This window comes from Equus caballus, chromosome 15 (assembly GCF_041296265.1).
Source record: "Equus caballus isolate H_3958 breed thoroughbred chromosome 15, TB-T2T, whole genome shotgun sequence".
Classification (NCBI taxonomy): Eukaryota; Metazoa; Chordata; class Mammalia; order Perissodactyla; family Equidae; genus Equus; species Equus caballus.
The window spans coordinates 104581486-104602104 of NC_091698.1; the positions used below are offsets into that span (position 1 = coordinate 104581486).

At 49.4% G+C, this 20619-nt stretch overlaps 1 protein-coding gene across 12 annotated transcripts in view; it reads left to right on the forward strand.

The window, feature by feature from the left end:
• Positions 1-20619, forward strand: part of EIPR1 (EARP complex and GARP complex interacting protein 1) — a 136754-nt gene that overhangs the window by 67540 nt on the left and 48595 nt on the right. For 6 of the 12 annotated variants that reach the window (XM_070236751.1, XM_070236752.1, XM_070236753.1 and 3 more), the window contains one exon: positions 19299-19354. The exons of the other annotated variants lie outside the window; for them this stretch is intronic. In XM_070236751.1, coding sequence (XP_070092852.1) covers positions 19339-19354 — 16 coding nt within the window. In that variant the 5' untranslated portion in view covers positions 19299-19338. The remainder of the gene's footprint in view (positions 1-19298; positions 19355-20619) is intronic. 12 annotated transcript variants of the gene reach the window in all.

The following is a 20619-nucleotide window of genomic DNA, read 5'->3' on the forward strand; positions in this document are numbered from 1 at the left end:
AGTTGGGAGGGAACAGAGAGTCATGGGGGAGGAGACAAAAGTCCTTCACACCTTCCTAGTCACACCCTGCGGGAAGGCTCTTCTTAGTTTTCTTTTCCCCTTAGGAAAACAGAAAGCTTGGCTACTGTCGGGCAGTCAGTGATCCCGTGCTGGATGGGTACCAGAGCATGCATCTGTCCATTTGTCCATCTGTCCATCTGCTCATCCGTCCTTTCATCCACTCAACAAATACCATCAAGTATATGCCATATGCCAGGCAAGTCTCTTGGTGTTGGGAAAACAAGAGTTACTTAGACCCCCTGCCCACAGGGAGCTTACATTTCAGTGGAAGCAGCTCAGCGATTCTTCACTTGGTGGCCTCCATGCCCAGACCCTGCCCTTCAGCAGACCCAGTGCTGAGACCCTGGAACCTGGTGTCACCAGCTTGGTTTTGAAGTCAGGTCTGGGCTCGATCTGCTCCTCGCTGCTGGTGTGTCCTTGGGCAGGATGCCTCTCTCTGAGCTGTGCTTTCCCTACCTGCACGTGAGTTTGATCACCCGGCCGTGGGACTACTGGGCAGATGGACACAATAATACCGGGGGGCTCTGTCGGTTATCATCAGTGGGGTTTCAGTGCCTGTGCTCTGTGAGGTACTCTGGGGGATATCTAGGAATACAGAGCACCCCCTGCTCCCCAGAGCATGCTGCCTTTTATATCTGCTTACAGAAATACTTTCTTGAATTACTGAAGTGACAATATATCTCAGAGGACACACACTGGAAGCTTGACTGTCACGGCGTTTCTGGATTTGAACACCAGAATGTCCCTCACCTCTAGGTCTTCCCATATTCCTGGGACACACCTGGCAGGACGACCTCCTGGAGATCCTTTGTCCTGCTCCTTCTGTGCTCCTCTCCTAGGGCTTTCTGAAGTTTAGCATCTACCAACTGGAGATTGAGGGAAAGTCCACCATGGGAAAGCATTTTCAGTGTCATTGGGGTGCATATGGACATCATACGCAGGTATATGTAATGACAGCAGTTATAAAATACCCTTTGGCTTGTACATAAGGCTGACTTTTTTTTAGTAGTGGAAACAACCCTTTATCATGTGTGTGGGTTCTTGGGTTGGGAATCAGGCAGGACAGAGCAGGATTGGCTCCTTTCTACTCCATAATCCCTGGAGGCTGGGCTGGAAGGAGGGAGTTGGGATCCCTGGAAGGTTCATCTGCTCCCATGTGTAGGAGTTGGTGTTGGCTCTTGACTGGAAAGGCTTGAACCACAGGAGCTAGAGCACCCACTTGTGGTCCCTCAGCATGGCTGCTCGGCTCCGCACGCCATGTGCTAGGTTCCAAGAGTGAGAGAACCAAGAGCAGGTTGACCTCTGAGAGCTCTGATTGGTAGCATTTGTGTGAGGACAGAAGCTCGGAGCTTCCTAAACCTTGTTTCCTTGTGGTTGGCAGCAACCTTTCTCTTTTGGAACTCAGAGCAGTTTTTTCAGTTCACACGGAGCATTTCTGGGAGGAAACAGGCAAACTCCTGTTTTGAGGTGGAAGCACTCAGCCCCCCATGTTGGGCTCCAATTGACCCCAAGTCTTGACTCAGGCTGAGGCTGAGGGCAGTGTTTGTAATGCAGGTCAGCGGGTGGAGGGCACTGCTGCCCCCCGCCCCTCACAGCAGTCATCCTGTGTTGGGGGCTCTGGCTCCATCATCGGGCCCCATCTGCCCTGAATCCCAGAGTGTGCTTAGAGCCCGCTCCTCTCTTCCCCTTCTCCGCAGCCCTCCTCTCTGGGCTGGGGTCTCTGGCGTGTGTGAAGACGGACATGGAGCCGGGAGGCATGGAGGACCACCTGCTTGTAGAACTGGATGGGAGGTAGAAATGGTTCTCTTACCAGGTCATTTTCAATGTTGGTTTGAAGTGTCCTGGTGTATTTAACCAGTTCTCCTTTGGCAGTCATTTATTTTCAATATTTTGCTCGTATAAACAGAGCTATATTGGAAATCTGTACATATACGTCTTTTGTTCTTGTCTGAGTTAGTCTTTTGGATGAATTTCTCGAGGAAGAAACCCAGGTCTCGGTATTTTCATGTAGCCGTGGCGGGCGCTCAGTCTCTCCACGGTGGGAGCGCAGGGACCCATCCCTCCGGTCCTGCTGCATCTCCCTCCTCCTTCTTCTCTCTCCTGCCACCTGTGCTCAGGCTGCATGTCCCTGCGGGTTATCTGGGCCCTCTCCTGTCTCCTCATCCTGCTGCCCAAGCTGAGAGAAGCCACTGCTTGGGGTGTCACCTGCAGTACAGGGGATAGAGGTCCTGCCCAGAGGTCCTGTCCCAGAGGGGATGTATGTCACTTTTACTCACCACACACTGGCCAAATGAGTCCTGTGGCTCCCCCAACCATAAAGGATGCTTATGTTATCATGCAAAGGGCCCGATCTGCTCACTGCAAGACAAAAGCCAATCCGGCAAGAGGCAAGATGGTGATAGAGAAAGGAATTTTAATAAGTCATGAGCTAGCTGATTGGAAGATGATCGACTAGCGTCCTAAAGAACCTTCTTGAAGGTGTACAGATTTTCGAAGCAGTTAGACAGGTCTAGTGGGCTATAGAGGAGGGGGTTAGCAATGTTGACCCCCTGGCATTGCAGACTGGGAGTCACCACGCCAGACCTTTCAACTGTCATCGATGATGGATACTAGTGTAGACTCTCCATCCGGGGGCCATTACATTCCTAGGGGACTTAAACAATTATTGTCTTATTGTAGCTGGGAGGTATATATGCAAGCAGGGGCCGTAAAATCTACAGAGCATGTATATCTCCTGGAGGGTGCAGATCCAGCTGGGTTAGTTAATCAGAGGTCATTCAAAGTTACATTTGGCTTCCTTTCTATAATATGGCTTCCCTAATGTCAACCTTGTGTTAAGCTGGTATCGCTCACAGGATGGACAACCAGATTCCCATGAGCAACACTAACTGAAGACTGCCACATGTTAAGGAGGGGAAGAAAAAGAAACTGGAAACCACAGAGGAGGATGTGGAAAGGGAGCAGGCAGAGGCAGGGCTCCATGGAGTCCAGAGGCTCCCCAAGACCCAGGTTAGGAAGGAGACGGCAGGCCCTGAAGACAGGGCAAGGAAAAGCAAGAGTGAAGGCTGATGCACCAGCGCACAGACTGGTGCGAGATGGGGGTGTGGGCCTGAGGCTGGCACCGTCTGCCCAGCATCCACCCTGCAGACCACAGCACCAGGAAGGCCTGGAACTCATCTTCACGTATCTCTGTGTCGTGACTGCACTTTGGGGTCATCAACCCACTTAATCTCCCTCTAGGCAGGAGAAGTTATTCTCATTCTGTTGGTGAGAAATGCTTTCCTAGGATCACAGAGCAACTAAACCAGAGCTAGGATTCAAACTCAGGTCTGTCCAGCTTCAGAGTCTGTTTTTTCCCATTGCATTATGCCTTTTACTTCAATTCCGTATAGAAAGTTTGTAACATGACTGTGTTTTATCTGGCTCGTGGTGGTCAGGTGTGGAGGAAGCAATGTTATTTTGGGATCTGTTGCACACAAAATGAGCTGCCCAGCCCACTTCCTGGGACCCCTCCTTTTCATGGGCTTTTCGGCAGGCCATCAAATGAAAATTGCACCGTTTGACCAAGTTCAGCCACCTTTGGTATTTGTAAAGATCTGAGCACTTGGAGATTGTCAAATGAAAAGTGCTATAAATATGTAGAATGTTATTAAGCCCCCCAAGTAACTTTTTCTTTTTTTACGGTTCGTGGAGAGATCCAGAATTTCAGAACGGTTGCCCTAGCATTTTAAAAAGATTGATGATCAAATAGATATGTTTAAAATTAGTCCTTTACTTTTGTGTATTCAGAATCCACTCCCACCTGCTTCCTACATTTTGAGCCATTTTAAGGAAAATAAAGAGAGGAAAGAGAAAAGTTTACAGCAAGTAAAAGGATGGACCACTTCCTGGGGCTGCGGGGCTGCCCTCTCATTGTAGTCGACGCATTATTCAGTAAGAGCACATCCTTGAGATAGTTCTTTCTTTATGCTCTGTGTTTAGTTTGGATGGGTGAGGATGCCATGTTCATTAGCAAGGCAGCGAGAGAAGCCTATTTGTCAGTGGAAGAATAAGGCTTCTGGGACTAGCTCCTCGTCCCTACCAGACCAAGAGCATTAATGGGCACCAGCTGGGCTTCCCATGCACAGCCGTGGCCGTGGCAGGCTGCAGTGGGCCTCTGTGTGTGAGGACTTGAGCACACACTTCAGTGGCCGTTCCCCGGGCAACGGCGTTGTGCAGCCAGCTGGCTCTGCCCGTAAGCCCATCAAAGCGCACACCCGCAAGGAGTGGGAGCTGCAGCCTGCGACCGTCTGTAGGCTCTGATGTCTGTAGGCTCTGATGTCGGAGCATTTGCAATCAGGTTTCAAGGTTAAACACGAGGGAATGAATGAGGGCACTAAATAGACAGGAACCGCGATTTGGGGTATGTTTAGATATGCACAATAGCTTGTTGGAGCCTGTGGGATGGTGTTTTGAGTTTGCTGCAGACAAAGGCAGAGAGAACCGACTCCCTCACTTTGTCCAGGGTGAAAGCACACTTGATCCAGAGCAGCTGTCAGCCATGTGCAGGGCTGTATGAGCTGCACGTGGCTGCAAGGCATGCCTGGCCTGGCCACCACAGGAGGGCTGTGTGGGGAGGGTCTCCCCAGCTCATGCACAGAGGATGAAAGTGGGAAGGGCCAGCGGGCCGTGGTGACGGCTGCTCACACAAGTCCAGCACGCGGCTCAAGGGACCACAGTGTCTCTGGGGTTTGTCCTGGAATTTCCATAACCTTACTTGGTTGACTTGGCTGGGAGTTCCCCCTTCAAATGATGCTGCACCACTGGCTCTCACTGGTTTATCTTGCAACCTTGAATATAAAAATCCCATTTTCAAGCATTTCACCTTTGAAAGCCTTCTAGTATTTGAATTTGGCCTTTCCACCTGACACTAACTCGATTTAATTAGTACCAGATCCTCTGGTGTTTAATAAAGGGGCCCTGCACAGTCCCATAGAATTTTTGGTTTTAATCTCTCATTTCTGTTAAAAGTATTTGTTGCTTCTATTTTTTTTCTCCCTTTTTGACCCATCTGTAGGAATTTGAAATAATCACAATTACTTTTGAAAAGATACTGAAAATTCAATTAATTTATTTATTTTGGAATCAGGTTTCAACAGGGAATTTTAATTTGGAGTGGTTGGACAGGTAAAAATAAGAATTATTCAACATTAAGTGTTGTAACAGTGAATTTAGATTGTATTTTTGAACTGGCCATCTACAGAGAACTTTCATTAATCACTTGAAAGGGCACTGTTTGCTAAGGCCGTCTGTACACACAATAGTTGCTCACAAACCTTATTTGGTAAGAGTGACGTTTGGAAGAACTTACGAAATTGTTGAAGTTTTTCTCATTTTTTCATCTTGTCACTTGAACTGCTCCCTTCCATTTGCCTTTTCTCATCATTTTGTTTTGTTTTATTTTTTCTTTTCATAAAAATGATATAAACATTTCTGGGGGCCAGCCCTGTGGCCGAGTGGTTAAGTTGGTGCACTCTGCTTCGGTGGCCCAGGGTTTCGCCCGTTTGGCTCCTCGGAGCGGACTTGGCACCGCTCATCAGGCCATGCTGAGGCAGTGTCCCACATAAAACCAGAAAGACCTGCAACTAGAATATACAACTGTGTGCTGGGGGACTTTCAGGAGAAGAGAAAAAAAAGATTGGCAACAGATGTTAGCTCAGGTGCCAATCTTTAAAAAAAAAAAACCATTTCTAGTGACTAGTTCCAGGTCTGTTTTGCCTTTCATAATGAAGGTTTCTTTTTCTTAGACTTGCTTTCTACCCTTTCCTTCCTCCTCACCACCGTGCACTCTGGCTGGTGATGCTCACGGACACCCACTGCCTCCTGGAGGGATGCTGAGAAGCAGGGGCAAGCCCACTGCAAACTGGAGGACACTTAGGGGCAAAGCAGAGAAATCCAACTTCTCATGTTTTCAGGTTGAGTGGATTTTTGCAGAAGGTGCAGAAGAGGAAGAAGGAGCCAAGGAAAGGGGGCAGCGGCAGCCTTGCAGGCTGCTCTTAGGAATGACTAGGGGGCGCGCAGTGGCTGCAGTAACTGGGAAGCTGAAAGAGACCTTGTGTCCTCAGCACTCCGGCCCTGCATGCAACGCTGTGCTGGATTTGTTTGTGGGGCTGGAGGAAGCGTGTCTGGTCGTTCTACTGAGCACAGTCTCATTCAAGGAGCCACACCAGGTGGCCTTTAACGGAAAAAAAAGAGCGCCCCCCCTTCCTCCCCAAAAGGACTTGCTTGCTAATATTGAAATCAGATGGGACATTTGCCCTCACTTGGAAAGTGAACTCATTTATCCAACAAGCATGCACTGAGTTCTTACTGCCTACCAGGCACATATAGGGGTGAGTCAGACAGCCACAGCCCTACTCTCCAGAGCTCAGATTCAGGTGAGTGAGACAGGGTCCACACATTAAAGCAGTTCTCCAGCAGAAACCCTGGTCATAAGGGCAGATAAGCCGGGAGATGGTGCACAGTTAACTGCTTGCCCATCCATCTGCGGCCCTTGGTGCTCCTTCCGGCCCTGGCAGCTCACAATCCTGAGCTGCAGCCTAGAGGCAGCGTGGGGAGGGGAAGGGGTACATGCAGAGTTAGGAGCGGGGTCCGAGTCCCTCTGGGGGGTCCCGGGTAAGTGTTTAACTTACCCGCAGACATGGGTGATAAAGGTACAAAAAGCACAGAGGGATGGACGCACGAGGGTGCTCTGCAAATGCTGGGGTACTGACAGGCTGAAAGGGGAGTTTGCCACCTCAGGTGGAAAGAAAAAGTTTGAGAATTATGGCCAAATACTCCCTCATTCCTCACCCCCCTGAAAGTTAAAAAAGTCAGAAAGAAAAGAACGAACCAATAAAGCACAACACTTCCCTTTCCTATTTTAAGGTAATTTCTAAGAAATGGTGAACCAGGATACCAGGATGGACTTTCTAGAATCAGTTAAAGGATATTTTTCTTCTCACCCTCCTTACAACAAGCTACTTGCAGAAGTCTAGCTGATTGACCACAGGCCACCTCATGACGACTAGTAAGCCAGGCGAGATCCTGTTACTTTTTTTAGCCAGAGAGGTTGAGACCAGCAAGAGGTGGTATTTCATTCCAGTGAATCATGTGGCGTGTGACGTAACACAAATCTAAACTTTCCGAGTCGTGTATGTAAAACTGTGTGGCACTGACTGACTTCACAGCCTTATGTACCAGCTGCAAAACAAGGGACTTTCCTTTCTACGGGATCTGAAGCCTGTTTACCGACCCGCCTGGAGAGCTCGATCACTGTCCTACAGCCTCTGCAGATTCACGTCTGTCACCCAGTATTGCCGTCTTTTATGGACTCTGCAATAAACATGCTCCATTTTCCGTCTCATTTAACCTCGGAATCCCCAGAAGCTGGGCTTTGGTGGCCGTCTCCGTTTTACAGCTACGGAGACTGAGGCTGAGGGTTTCAGCAATGACCCGTCCCAGGTCGCACAGCTCTAAGTAGCCTGCCAGAATCTCAGCATTGCTCTGACGTCCACGTGGACCCTGTGCTGTCTCCTTGGGCTCTTAATGTAAAGACTGTTCCCACCCCTCCCCAGTGTTGACTCAAAAAAGTGCTTTTATATGTAAATCATGTTGACTGGATATTTTTATAGGCGGGCATTTTTGATGTTTCAGCCTGGAGAAGAATATTAGAAACCTAAACACATCAATCAGCAAATTACTAGATTATCAAAGATGAAGGTATGAAGGTTTTTGTTGCACTCTGATGTGAGTGGGTACCAGAGTAGTTTATAATGGTGATTTTAAAAAAACCCATCTCTTAAGGTGACACATGCTGTTTTTGCTCCAACTAATGCTGATGAATCACCGCGTTCTCTGTTTTAATGAGAACATGGATGGGTCACTGTCCAGAAAGCAAACACTTGGGTGTCAAGCAAGTAGGTACCAAAAGATGGGTGGCTGCATGCAGAGTGCAAGGTAATGCACATGTCAGCAATGCATTAGGTCCCAGAGCACCTTGGGTGGTTGGTGATGAGGCCATTAGGCTGAGGTGTGAGGTTGGGTGGCGTGCTGTGCAGGCCCCCTCTGTCTTGGCAGTTCTCAGGGTGCTGGCGCTGGGTCTGACACAGGCATGCAGCCACAGCTTCGGGAAATAGCTGAGTCTATGCGAATTTGGGTTTCAGAAATGGGCGAACCCTTCTGGTTGTCTGCAGGTGGCCCAGTTGGAGGGAAGAAGTCTGGATGCCCCTGTTTATGATCTCCCTTAAGATGCTATATGTCCGTAGTCTCTGTTTCCCTCTGCTCCTTCACCTGGACGCATGGTGGGCCATCTCAGTTTCCCACCATATTTCTCTGTCTTTGTCATTCTGTGCTGCATTCTGGGTACTTTCTTTACATCTTTAGTCCAATGATTAATTCCTACCAGTTATTTCTAATCTAGTATTAAATTGACAACTGAGATTTTATTTTAACAATCATAATTTTTATTTCTACCTATCTTATTTTGTTCTTTTGAAAATATTGGTGGTAAATTTTGATAGTCTTCGGTTGCTTGCTCATATTTTTGATTCCAACTTTTATTTCTTTAAACATTCTAAAGATTCCAATATCTGAAGTCATTGGAATTGTAATTCTGTGATTTGTTTTTCTGGCCACCTCTCACTCAGTGTCACTGTTGTCTTTGTGAATTTTATCCTGTTTTATGATAAGCTCCTGTTGGGCTGCTCTGAACCTGTGGGCACCCTGAGGGGCTGGGCTGTGGGTGCATTATTCCGGAGATGATTTGCATCGTCCGGACAATGCCTGGGGCTGCCAACGACGGGACTGAATAAGATGCCTAGGAATAAACATTATGATTGTCGAAACAAAATCTCACTTGGCAATTCAGGGACTTCTTTAAGTTAAATGCTTGCTTTAGGATTTCCTGGACCAAACCAGGTTTGGTGTTGGTGGTCTAGTGGTTAAGATCCTGCACTCTCACTGCTACAGCCTGCGTTTGTTTCCTGGTCAGGGAACCACGCTTCTCGTCTATCGGTTGTCATACTGTCGCGGCTGTGTGTTGCTGTGATGCTGAAAGCTATGCCACTGGGATTGCAAACACCAGCAGGGTCACCCATAGCGGACAGGTTTCAGCAGAACTTCTGGACTAAGACAGATTAGGAAGAAGAACCTGGCCATGAGAACCCTATGAACAGCAGCAGAGCGGTGTCTGGTACAGTGCTAGAAGATGAGAGGATGGTGCAAAAAATTGGGCAGGGTTCCACTCTGCTGTCCAGAGGGTTGCTAGGGGTCGGAATCCACTCGATGGCACTAACAACAACAAGCTGGTAGTGTAAATTCAAACCCAGACTTTTGTAAGGACCAAGGCAGGTTACATGTTCTTGGGGTAGACTCTTCTCTGCCCAGACCTGTAGCTGAGATAAACGAGTTTTCTTGGCATGTCCCTATGCCAGCTGGAGAATAATTTTTTTCAGCTTGCTCTTTTAATGCGAGTGTGGCCCTTCTGGAGCCTAGATTTTTGTACAGGTCTCGGTTCCAATTCTCTACCTTTTGTGCACCTAAAGCTTAATTTCCTGTTCCGTATGGCGTCTTTAGATTCTAGTAGAGACAAATATGGAAAGGGCAGCTGTAGCTTACTGCTCTGGTTTCAACAACAGCTTTATTTTTTGCTCCTGGTCATTTGCATCCTGCTTCTTTACTTTCCTGAAAACATAGCTATACATTTGAAAATACATATGAGTACTTTGTAGAAGGTATAACTTTTTTCAGAAAGTATAATTAGCTGCACTGCTAGAATCGGAAGTCCTAGACTCTGTTAAGTTGATAAATGAAAGGAAATGTTAATGAACATACTGGAGGAGAAAAATAATCTTAAACCTTTACCTCCATCCTGGGCTTCAGATAGAAATATCAAATTGCCTGGGTAGCCATTTCACCTAGATATCTCTTGAGCATCTCAAAAGCAGCACAGTCTAAACTGTGGTTTCCTCTGAATGACTCGTTTTGATGAGTGATACTGCCATCCCTGTGGACATCTGGGTGAGTTTATCAGTCGGGGTCAAGAAACCACATCAGGTATTTGGGAGAGGGGACTCACTACAGCAAAGTGGGGTACAGGCAGCAAGAGGGGGTGCTGGCGTGACATCCATCTTGGTTACTACGGAAGTGACTCCATCCGTACGTGGAGGGTCCGACGGTACAGGGGATGTTACTGGAACAGGAGCTTGAAGGAGCCCTGCGCAGCACGCACTGCATACTGGGGCGCGGGAGGGATGGCTGGTGCCCTTACAGTAGGTCTTCTTGGGAGCCTCCTTTGTAGACGACGTGCCTTCATGGGAGCAGATAGACTCATGCTCTGTACTTGTTCTGAGCAGTCCACCTGCATCCTTCCTTGCTTTGCTTCTGTTCCATCTTTCCAAGCCGGATCACATGGCCAGGATGGACGCCACTCTCCAGACGCCAATCTGATCATGTCTCTGACCATCTACCCCCCGGGGCAACATGGACCACCAGGCACATGCTCAGGGTTTCGTCTCCTTTCAGATACTTCTGTGTAAGGCACTTCCGGTTGGCGCGGTGTCTGGGCAGATTCATCTGTAAGCTGAGGGCTGATGTTCCTCCTATGGGATCAGAGGAGTATCCCCAGAGTAGAGGCAATGTGGCCACTGGATTAGGAACCTGCTGTGCTTTCAGGACCTGTTTGTACCCAGTTTGTTTGGAATAAACAAAATTCCCCCTCGGTGTTAGATGTGTCTGCCTCTCCTTATGGCTTGGTGGATTGGACAACCCCCATTTCACGATGCGCTGTACTCAGGGTGTGTAGTACTTGTGTCCCATGGTTAGGCAGTCCACTCGTGCTTACTGGGGTTCAGGAGCTGCCAGGAGCTGTTCCTGACAGCAGAGCACTTATATGCAAAACAGGCATTGCTTGGCAACAAGACCCTAGGTCTGGCCTGTGACCCTCCCACCCGGGGTCGTCAGTGGCTCCGTACAGCAATCTTATTTGCCTCAGACACTGTGAGTACCAGTGGGGGTGCCTAATGCCTGGACCTACAGCAGAACCTCTCCTGATCCAAGTTCCACTCAGCTGGCAACCTGACAGATTGCTGGGTTAGAGCCCCATGGTCAGCGTGTCGTATGTTGCCACCAAGCGTTAGGCCGCCAGTGACGAAGATACCCCAGCATGCTCCAGATGACCAGCCAGAGCCTGGGGAATGTCACTGAGCAGTGGCCTTGGACCTCCATGGCCTTGCTCCGCACCCCTGCACCTCCTTTCACTCGGGCGTCTGAGGCTCCTGATGCTTCTTAACCAGCAGGCCCGGGCAGCAGGCTGTCCTGTTCATGTGATCCGGTGTCTGGATGCTGTCACGGTGTGTGGTCTGGGTCACGGACTGGAAACCAGGCAGCAGGGCCAGTAGGGAAGTTTGGGATAGGGAATTACTAACCATGACAGAAGAGTAACTGATACCTGACAGAAGGCAGCTCACTCTGGTCCCTAGGACTCAGTGGGGCACTCAAGGAGGGGGACATGCAGGGGGGCAGACCATGTTGGAGAAAGTGTGGCTCAGCCCGCTGGTCAGTAGACAGGTTGGCTGCTTTGGCCAGGCGGGAGCTGGTCTGCAGTTGCTGGGCAGGCAGTCGGCCACCCTTGAGTGCAGGTGGTCACGGCGGTGGTGTGGTGTGCCCTGGGAGGGCGGAAGGGATGGGAACCCTCGGGGCTGTGGGCAGGGTGCAGATGGGCCATGCAGGGGCCTACAGAAGGAACCAGAATGCTGGCCTGGGTGTGGGGCCTTCTGGAGCTGGTGTGGACAGGAAGCCTCGGGGTGTCGGGTTCTGTGTTGAGAGGGCCATGGAAAGGTTATTGGCAGGCCTAGGCAGTGGGATCACAGAGGGATGGGGGTCTTGGGCCTATTCGGGGTCCAAGCTCACTGGACACCTTCACACCACACCTCTCAGGGGGCCCCACTGCAGAAGCCCCTTCCTCCTGCAGTGCCCCTCAGAGTCCTTGACTGAGAAGGTCAGTACGGAGAGATGCTCGAGGACTGGGTGGTTTGTCACAGAGCAGGTGTAAAGGGCGCATTCGGAGCCGAGACAGGAAGGGGCACAGTTGTTTTCTGTGAAGGGCCAGGCGGTAGCTCTTTCAGGTTTTGTGCGCCATACAGTCTCTTTCTCATACTCTTCCTTGTTTCCTTTCATATCTTTTTTTTTTTTTTGAGGAAGATTAGTCCTGAGCTAACATCTGCTGCCAATCCTCCTCTTTTTGCTGAGGAAGACTGGCCCTGAGCTAACATCCATGCCCATCTTCCTCCACTTTATATGTGGGATGCCTACCACTGCATGGCTTGCCAAGCGATGCCATGTCTGCACCCGGGATCCGAACCGGCGAACCCCAGGCCGCCAAAGCGGGACGTGTGCATTTAACCACTGCACCACCAGGCTGGCCCCCCTTTCATATCTTTTAAAATGCAAAACTGTTCTCAGCTCAAGGGCTGCTCAGAAATAGGCAGTGGGCCATTTTGGCCAGCGGCAGGGTGTGCCCACCCTGGACGAGATTCTGATGGGGAGTGAGAGCTAAGAGAGCTGATGTGGGCTTGCCAGGGCTGTGAACCCCTGTCCCTGCTGGTGATGGTGGCTGGTGCTGCTGACCCTTCCAGGTTGGTGTTGTGACTGAAAGTGCTGGATCGATCTGTGTGTGTCTGAAGCCAGGGGCTGCGTTGTTATGCCTTTGTAACGGTAGCACATCAGAAATAGCAGCGCAGTTGGCGTCGTGGGCCTGGTGAAGTCTGTGACAGTCCCTGTCATTCTCCAGGAGCCTTTGGCCTGCCACCCGGGCCTGGCAGTGAGTGTAGTGGGATCTGCCACCCGGGCCGGGCGGTGAGTGTAGTGGGATCTGCCACCTGGGCCGGGCGGTGAGTGTAGTGGGATCTGCCACCCGGGCCGGGCGGTGAGTGTAGTGGGATCTGGTGAAGTCAGCAGGCCAGTGCCTTTCAAGACTCTGCTGGCATCCCTGCTCTCCCCTCCCAGCAGTGTGGCTTGCCTTGGCTTGCGATCTTGATAAGGAAGGGGACTTCCAGAGGCTTCCATCTCCTTCGTGTCATCGCTGGCCCTCCTGCCCATGGAGTGGGTGCTGTGTGGGGATCCTGGCAGGGCCTAGTCTGTCCCTTCCATTACACATTCAGGAGTTGGGGAGGTCATCACAGTTGGGACACACTGGCCCACTAGCCCTGCCCTCCGGGAGGCAGGTTTGGGCCACGACTCCAGGTGTGGCTGTGAGACCGGGTGGTGCGTGGAGCTCCCCGGGCTCAGCATCAGCTCTCACAGGTCTGGACTCTGCTCTTTCCCCACAATGCAGCCATCCTAGACCGTGCCTGGGCCCTTTTAGGGGGGGCTGTGAGGAAGACTTACTGTTATTCTTGTGGCGTTGTTATAGGGTCCTTCCCCAGGGGACTCGGGTGCTCCTAAAATCAGGGGGCTTTGAGTCTGAACTAGGTCAGGAACTGACTGAGAGGCCCTGACTCTTCACCGTTGTGACTCAAGGCAGGTTTCCACCCCAGGCCTGAGACGTGCGGGTCACGTAGAGCAGGACTATTGAGTACCTGCCCTGATCTCTTCTCTCTTAACCATCGCCAGAGTACACCTGGGTAGAACGTTCTGACTGGCATCGTTTTCACGCCTGCCTTGTCTCTGGAGGTCGTGGCCGGTCCCCTGCATCCATCCTTGTCACTGCAGTCAGGGAGCCTGTTCTGGCGATGGCATCTCCCCTGCCACCGCCCTCAGAGCTTCTCGGGTGCAGGGGCTCCCTGCACGAGTGCTGGGAGATGAGACGGCAGGCAGGACCTGCTCGGTGAGAGGCCTCTCTCGTCTTTGTTCCCTCTCTGTGGTCAGCCTCGACTTGCTGCACACCAGGCTGTATAATTAGCACCCGATGCTGTCCTGAAGCGTTTGAAAGGCCGGTGTGGAAAAGCACTTTTAGGCACAGCTCTTCGGCTTACTGTTGTGCACACCGAGTTCTCCCCCGTCAGGTGATTGCCAGTGGACTGGATTGCACTTCATTCATCCTGCACAGCCTGTGCCAGACTCAGAGATGGCTGAAGTCTCTAAAAATAGCCCTCGGATTCTGAATGTGCTGTCTGTGTTGCAGTGCCCCCAGAAGCCTCCTCCCCCTCCAGCTGGGGATCAGATTATGTCCCCAGCCAGGGCACTGTTAGCCCCTTAGCGAGCTGACTGGAGCGGCTATTCAGGCTTACAAAGGCTCTAATCTCCTTTGAATTCCTCTAAGCCTTGGACTCAGTAATCCCTTACAGCAGCAGCACGCTCTGCTCTGAGGGTACAGCTGGCAGCCCTGAGGATGCCTCTTCCATTCATTTGCCGCGATTATCTGTTTATCTCATTAAGTGCCTTTAGCTTGTGTGGTAACATGTAAAAAACAGACAGTGGCATCAAATTGGCCTTAAAGACGCAACTTGGTATTTTTTCCTTCAAAGCAGCGGACTGTTATGTGAGTCAAGAGACTTCATTTCATTTCTGACTCCGGTGCTAATGAGCTGTGTGAGCTTGGGGAAGGCAGTTCACCTCACTGGGCCTGTTTCCTCCTTTGTAGGATGAAGGGGTGCGGTTCATTTCGGGTGATGTCTGCGTGCCCTTCTAGCTCGGATGTCCGTGGCTCTGACTCTGCTGGGTGAAGCTGCACTGCGGTTTCTGCTGTTGTCTTGGTTCACGTGGAGGCCACGGGCCCTGCCCTTGCGGGCTCCCGTCATTACACACATTCGGCACAGGCAGTTACCTTACAGGACTGATCTTCAGGATAGCTTTAAAAACAGAGATAAAAGAAGGATGCCTCACTGGTTATTACAGCATTTTCCTTCTAAAGATTGGGTTTTCCTTCGTAAAAGCACCTTAGTTTCTTTGATAGCTGCTGGATGTGCGTTGAATGCTCTGTTGAGATTCATACAGATATGGAAATCCTCAGAGTTTCAGAACCAATTTGCATGTCTCGATGGGTATATTCCTGCATTTCTTATTCAGTACTGTTTACCTTCAATTTCATCTGCTTCTGAAGATTTGGAGGGATTCTGATAATGCCTACCATATTCCTTGGACCTGAAGCGCACTGTTTATTCAGCAAGTTTTGCATCTTTGCACACTTCTAGGTTGGTGATGTTGGCGGGAGCCTCCTCTGTGCACATGGCTCTGACTTCTGGGTCTTCCTCAGGGTGACTTCTAGTGTATATGTTTTTCATTGAGAGACTTTGGACTCACCTTGTACCTACCAAGAAGTCAGAGTAAGTTCTGGAAAGAAAGTTTTATAATCTTTCAGAAAATCCAAATAAATTTTCTGTACGCCAGAAACTCCTTAAAACTTTTTTCCTTTTATTTACCAATTTTTAGAAAAATGTATTGGTTGACTACATTTTGCAAACATACCTGGTGTGGTCTTTGTTTTTGTTACATGAGCTCGTCCGTTGCTGACAGAGATGACGTTTCCATTGCTATGGTCGTTGTTTGTCTGCATGCGACTGCTCGGTGGGGTCCCCCTCTGGCCTCTCTGTCCTTTGGTGCCCCCAGTCGTGTTCAGGGTGTCCTTGTGTGCCCACCCCACAGAGTCTTTGTTCACAGTTTATCCAGGTCGTCCAGGACACGTGCCTTGTGCTTCCCAGTGGTGAGCCAAGGGACTTCTGGAGGCCACGTCCCCTCTGAGCAAACATGGGAGCCAGACGCGTGTCATGGGGACCACACAGCAAAATGTGCATTCATGGGTTCTAGAATGCAGAAATGAAGGGTCTTCTCCAGCCGTCCACCTTGTGCTTTCCTGAGCATTATCCCTTTTTGTCCATGGTCAGTGCTCCTGGCTTGTGTCCCCTCTGCCAGCCTCTTTTCTGATTCAGTCCATCTTACTTGCTGACGCCAGATTGTCCAGTCTAAAAGACGACACTCAGCCTTTGTTTCTTTTTTTGCGTTGACTGAATTCTTACTCTCTGCTAGACACTTGTGTCCTCGTTCAAAATTACCAGCCTCCCTCCCCTCCCCACCATGATGCAGAGCAGACTCCACACTCCCCGTGATGCGGGGACGGCAAACCGAAGAGTCGAAAGAAAGATTTCTTGGACTCTCAAGGTCTGGCAGTAGTGCTCTTTTATTTAGAGAATAGTACGGAATATCATGGGGACAGGACCCATGGGCAGTAAAGAGCTGCTGCCCTGAGTTGAGGGTTAGGGCTAAATTTATAAGGCATGGGTACGTGACTTATTTTTACTGGAAAAAGAAAAGATGATATAAAAAGTCATTAAATGATTTCAGTGCAGATGGGGTCTGGTTATTGTGTGGTCGTACGACTTTAGATACGAATCTGGTCATATAGATCGGCATGTAGGTGAGGATGCCCTGGGCTTCTCTCCCTGGGGCAGCCCTAATTCATACCATAAAAATCTACCAGGTCATATAGATCGGCATGTAGGCCAGGTCACCTTGGGCTTCTCTACCTGGGGCAGCCTTAATCCACATCACCCCTCTGGTCTTCAAGACCCTTCCCGGTCTGGTTCTAGGAGGGTTTCAGTCTCATTTCTTATGGCCTCACTTTCTGTATCCCAGACTGAACTCTTGGCCATTCTTTATCCTCCCAGACCTCTGGGCCCTTAATCCTACTTCTGGCATGCCTCTGCGTCCATTTCCATGTGCCCAGATCTTCCTCGGAACTTAGGTTAAATGGTGCCTCTTCCCTACACTCTTTCCTCATAATTCTCTCCCCAAGGGAAGGCACCCCTCTTTGCTTTAGGATTGTACCTGGATCTCTCTTCGGGCACCTGCCAATCCTGACCTCATGTGATTTAACCATCTGATTGGGTTTGCATCCTGTGGGCAGCGTCTGTATCTGACTCAACTTTGTGTGTTTTCATAACCAAATGGAGGCAAGCACACACACAGATGACTATAGTTAGTGCTGGATGATTTTGTAAGTCACTTTATTGCTGCATAACAGACACCCACAGAACCTCAGGGACACACCAGAAGCATTTATTTCTCTCTTACTATCTGTAAGCTGGCTGGAGGTTGGTTGATCTACGCTGGACGTGTCTGGGCTTAGTTCCAAGCTGCAAGTTGGGTCCCTCCTCTGTGGACAGTGGCTGTCCAGGCCATTTTCTCTGCTTGCTTCTCATCTGCTGACATCCCATTGGCAGTGCGAGCAGTAGGGCCTAAACCAGAGCCAAGAATAGGGAAGAAGCATTTCCCCCTGGTGGGAAGGGCTGCAGTCATGTGGCAAAGGGCATGGGTATAGCAGGAGTATGAAGTAAGGAGAGTGGTGCCCTGTTTTTAAGTTTTGAGACTGAGGTTATTTATTGAAAATAAAAGATTATTTCTTAAAACAAATGATAAAATGTGAGTAAAACATGTGTCTAAAGTGCCAGGGAGTGATCGCCCTCATTGTGGGGGGAAACAGTGCTGAGGCGGGTGGGGTGCAGTGGGCTTGCTGGCTGGCCGGGCCGGGAGAGATGGAAGTAGAGGAGGCGGGGTGGGCAGAGAGAGCTGCAGACCCCGATGCAGACAGCACGGAGCCTCCGCTGCCTGCGGAGGCCGCTGTAGCCAGCGTCGCTGTGTCTGCTACGCCTGGCCATTAGCGGGGGTGCCTGGGAGAGCATGGCCTCTGCTTGAAAGGGAGGGGGATCCTGCTGGGCTGGAAGCTGGAGGCTGTCCACTGGCAGCACTGCTTGCAGCTGACCTGCATGTCCTTTCCTGAGGGGAAGTCTGAGGGGCACCTCCATGGCTGCCATAGTCAACCCTCATGCCACTCAGACCTTGTTCTCCTCTCAGTCCCTCCAGGGCCCCAGGGGCCTCTCTTCTTGAGTGGGGACTCACCAGGAGGAGGTGAGTGCCGTGAGCTACAGCCCACTGTTGCAGTTGGCCTTAGGACCACAGCTGGACCCATCATCCCTCTCCTCCACTGTCCTCCCTAAGTCCCCCCTCCCTCAGCTGTCCCCTCTGCTGCTCTCAGTGGTCCTCCTATTAGGGGGCCCCAGCCTGAGCCCTGGTTAACTGTACACACCCTCTGAGGCCCACTCGTGGTTGGGCAACAGAGACAAAAGCTGCTTCAGCGCACACCTGCGTCCTGCACGCTTTCTGCCTTGTCGGGAAGCAGCCTCTTCTCCACCAAGGTGGGGACTCCACTCCCTGCAGTCCCTGGACAAGAGGTGGCCAAGGTGGCAGTTGTCACTTGTGGTTTGAGGGGATCCTTGCTGTGTCCCTGGCAAGGGCACCCTCTTTGGGGATCAGGACCTCCAACCCTGCAGAGCCCAGGATTGGGGACACAGGAAACATAGAGCCCTGGGGGTCCTGGGGAATGATGATAAGTGGGCTCAGTCCTACTCTCACCCCTGACCCCAGGCCCATGTGTTCTCCTGTTGGGGACACAGGACCACGTAGGATGTATCTGGTTCCCAGGGCCATGTGTTCTCCTGTTGGGGACACAGGACCATGTAGGAATATCTGGTTCCTGGCGCCACAGCTGTGAGTGGGGCCTCCACTGAGTTGAGTTTATACCAGCTCACAGTCATTGACCAGGACCCAGTCACTTTCTGCAGAGGCCAGACAGCGAATTAAACAAGGCCCCAGCCCTTCATGCCCTAGACCCTTAAAGTAGGCACGTGTCTCCACTGCTCTTTGACAGGGTGAGGATGGGAGGCCAGTGTCAGAGGCTACCACGTGACCTTCCCACTAACCCCACAGACCACGGACCCAATAGGGGCATTTTGCCACCTGCCATATGTCGGTTCCATTTTACATTCATGGACCATGGAAATGACCACCTGCTGGATCCACAGACCCAGTGGATCTACTGTGACCAGGCTTTGTCCAGGAATTCATTTATTAGCTAGCCCCCAAATGTCCCCACTTTAACGGGGTGTGATGACACTTTAGGTCTCAGACCTTGTGACCATTTATATGTTTCTTTTGTGAAGTGTCTGATTCAGTCTTCTGCCCATTTAAAAAAATTGAGCTATTTGTCTTATTATTAAGTTGTAAGAGTTCTTTAAATATTCTGGATACAAATCGTTTGTTAGACATATGTATTATGAATATTTTCTCCCAGTTTTCCTTCATTTTTTAAACAATGTTTTTCCAAGAGCAGAAGTCTTTAATTTTGATGCAGTTTAGTGTCTTTTGGTGAATAGAAGTTCTTAATTTGAATGAGGCCTATGTTGTCAATCTTCTCCTCTGTGATTAGTGTTTTTTTCTGCCCTGTTTAGGAAATCTTTGCTTCTCCCGAGGTTGTGAGGATATTCTACTATGTATTCTAGAAAAGGTTTGTGTTATTTATCTTTTACACTTTGATCTTCAGTCTATCTGGATTTTTTGAGTGTGTTGTGAGGTAGGATACAAATTCATTTTTTCATATGGATATATAATTTATCCAGCATTTTTTATTGAAAAGACCATCCTTTGTCCACTCTAATGCAGTGGCATTTTCCTTGTAAATCAAGTGACCGTCTTTGTAAGGTCTGTCTGGGCTTCCTTTCCTTTCTCTGGGCTGTTTATCTATTTGTGTACCAGTGCTAAACTGGCACCGGATCTGTAAATCGTCCACTTTTAGTCTTCTTCTTCATGACTCTCTTGCCTATCTGGGCAGTTCACACTTCCATGTAAATTTTACGACTTCAGAAGCAGGTTGTTGATTTCTACCCAAGAGCTTGGTGAACTTTGATCGAGGCTCACGGGCTCTACAGTAGTGAAGCTTCCAATCCATGAACGTGGTATACCTGTCCATTTATTTAGGTCTGTACTGTCTGTCAGCATGTTTTGCCATGTACAGGTCTTTCACATCTTTAGTTTGAGATATTATTGGATATTTGATTTTTCAATGCTAGTATTGATATTTTTTCAAATTTCATCTTCTAAGTTTTTGTTGGTAATCTACGAATATGCAATTGATTTTTATATATCACCTTTGTGTTTACAATTTTGCTAAATTCTGTTTTATTTCTAATAGTATAGTCTAGATTATCTTAACTTTTCTACACACAGAATCCTTAGCAAGTTATGGTATTTTTATTTCTCCTTTTCTATTCTTATACCTTTGTTTTTTTTTCTTGCCATCCTGAAGTCTTTGGGACCTCTAGTATAATGTTAGCTAGAAGTGGTAATACAAAGCGTGCTTGTCTCCTTCCTCTTCTCAAGGGGAAAGCATTTAATATTTCACCTTTAACTATTACATTTGCTGGGGGAGCAGGCGGTTACATGAAGAGAGCTATTTTCCTGACACCTGAACCAAATTCTCCAAAGAAGGAATTTGTTCAAGGGGAATCTGCCACTAGTTATTTTTTCCGTATAATAGCTATTTTTACTATCCCATACCTTCTGTCATTTTGTGCATTTCATTCATTTTGCAGTAAAGCCACAGTTTAGGTCTCACTTTTGTTAGTTCCATCACTTTTCGGATTAGACATTTCTTTTTTTGTCATTTGGGAAGATCAGTATAACCTGTGCGTCTGTTGGGTAAAAGTTTCCGGCATTCATTTCTTCTTTCCACTCAAAGTTGCCAGTTCTCTCTTTGGTTATTCTCATGTTTTT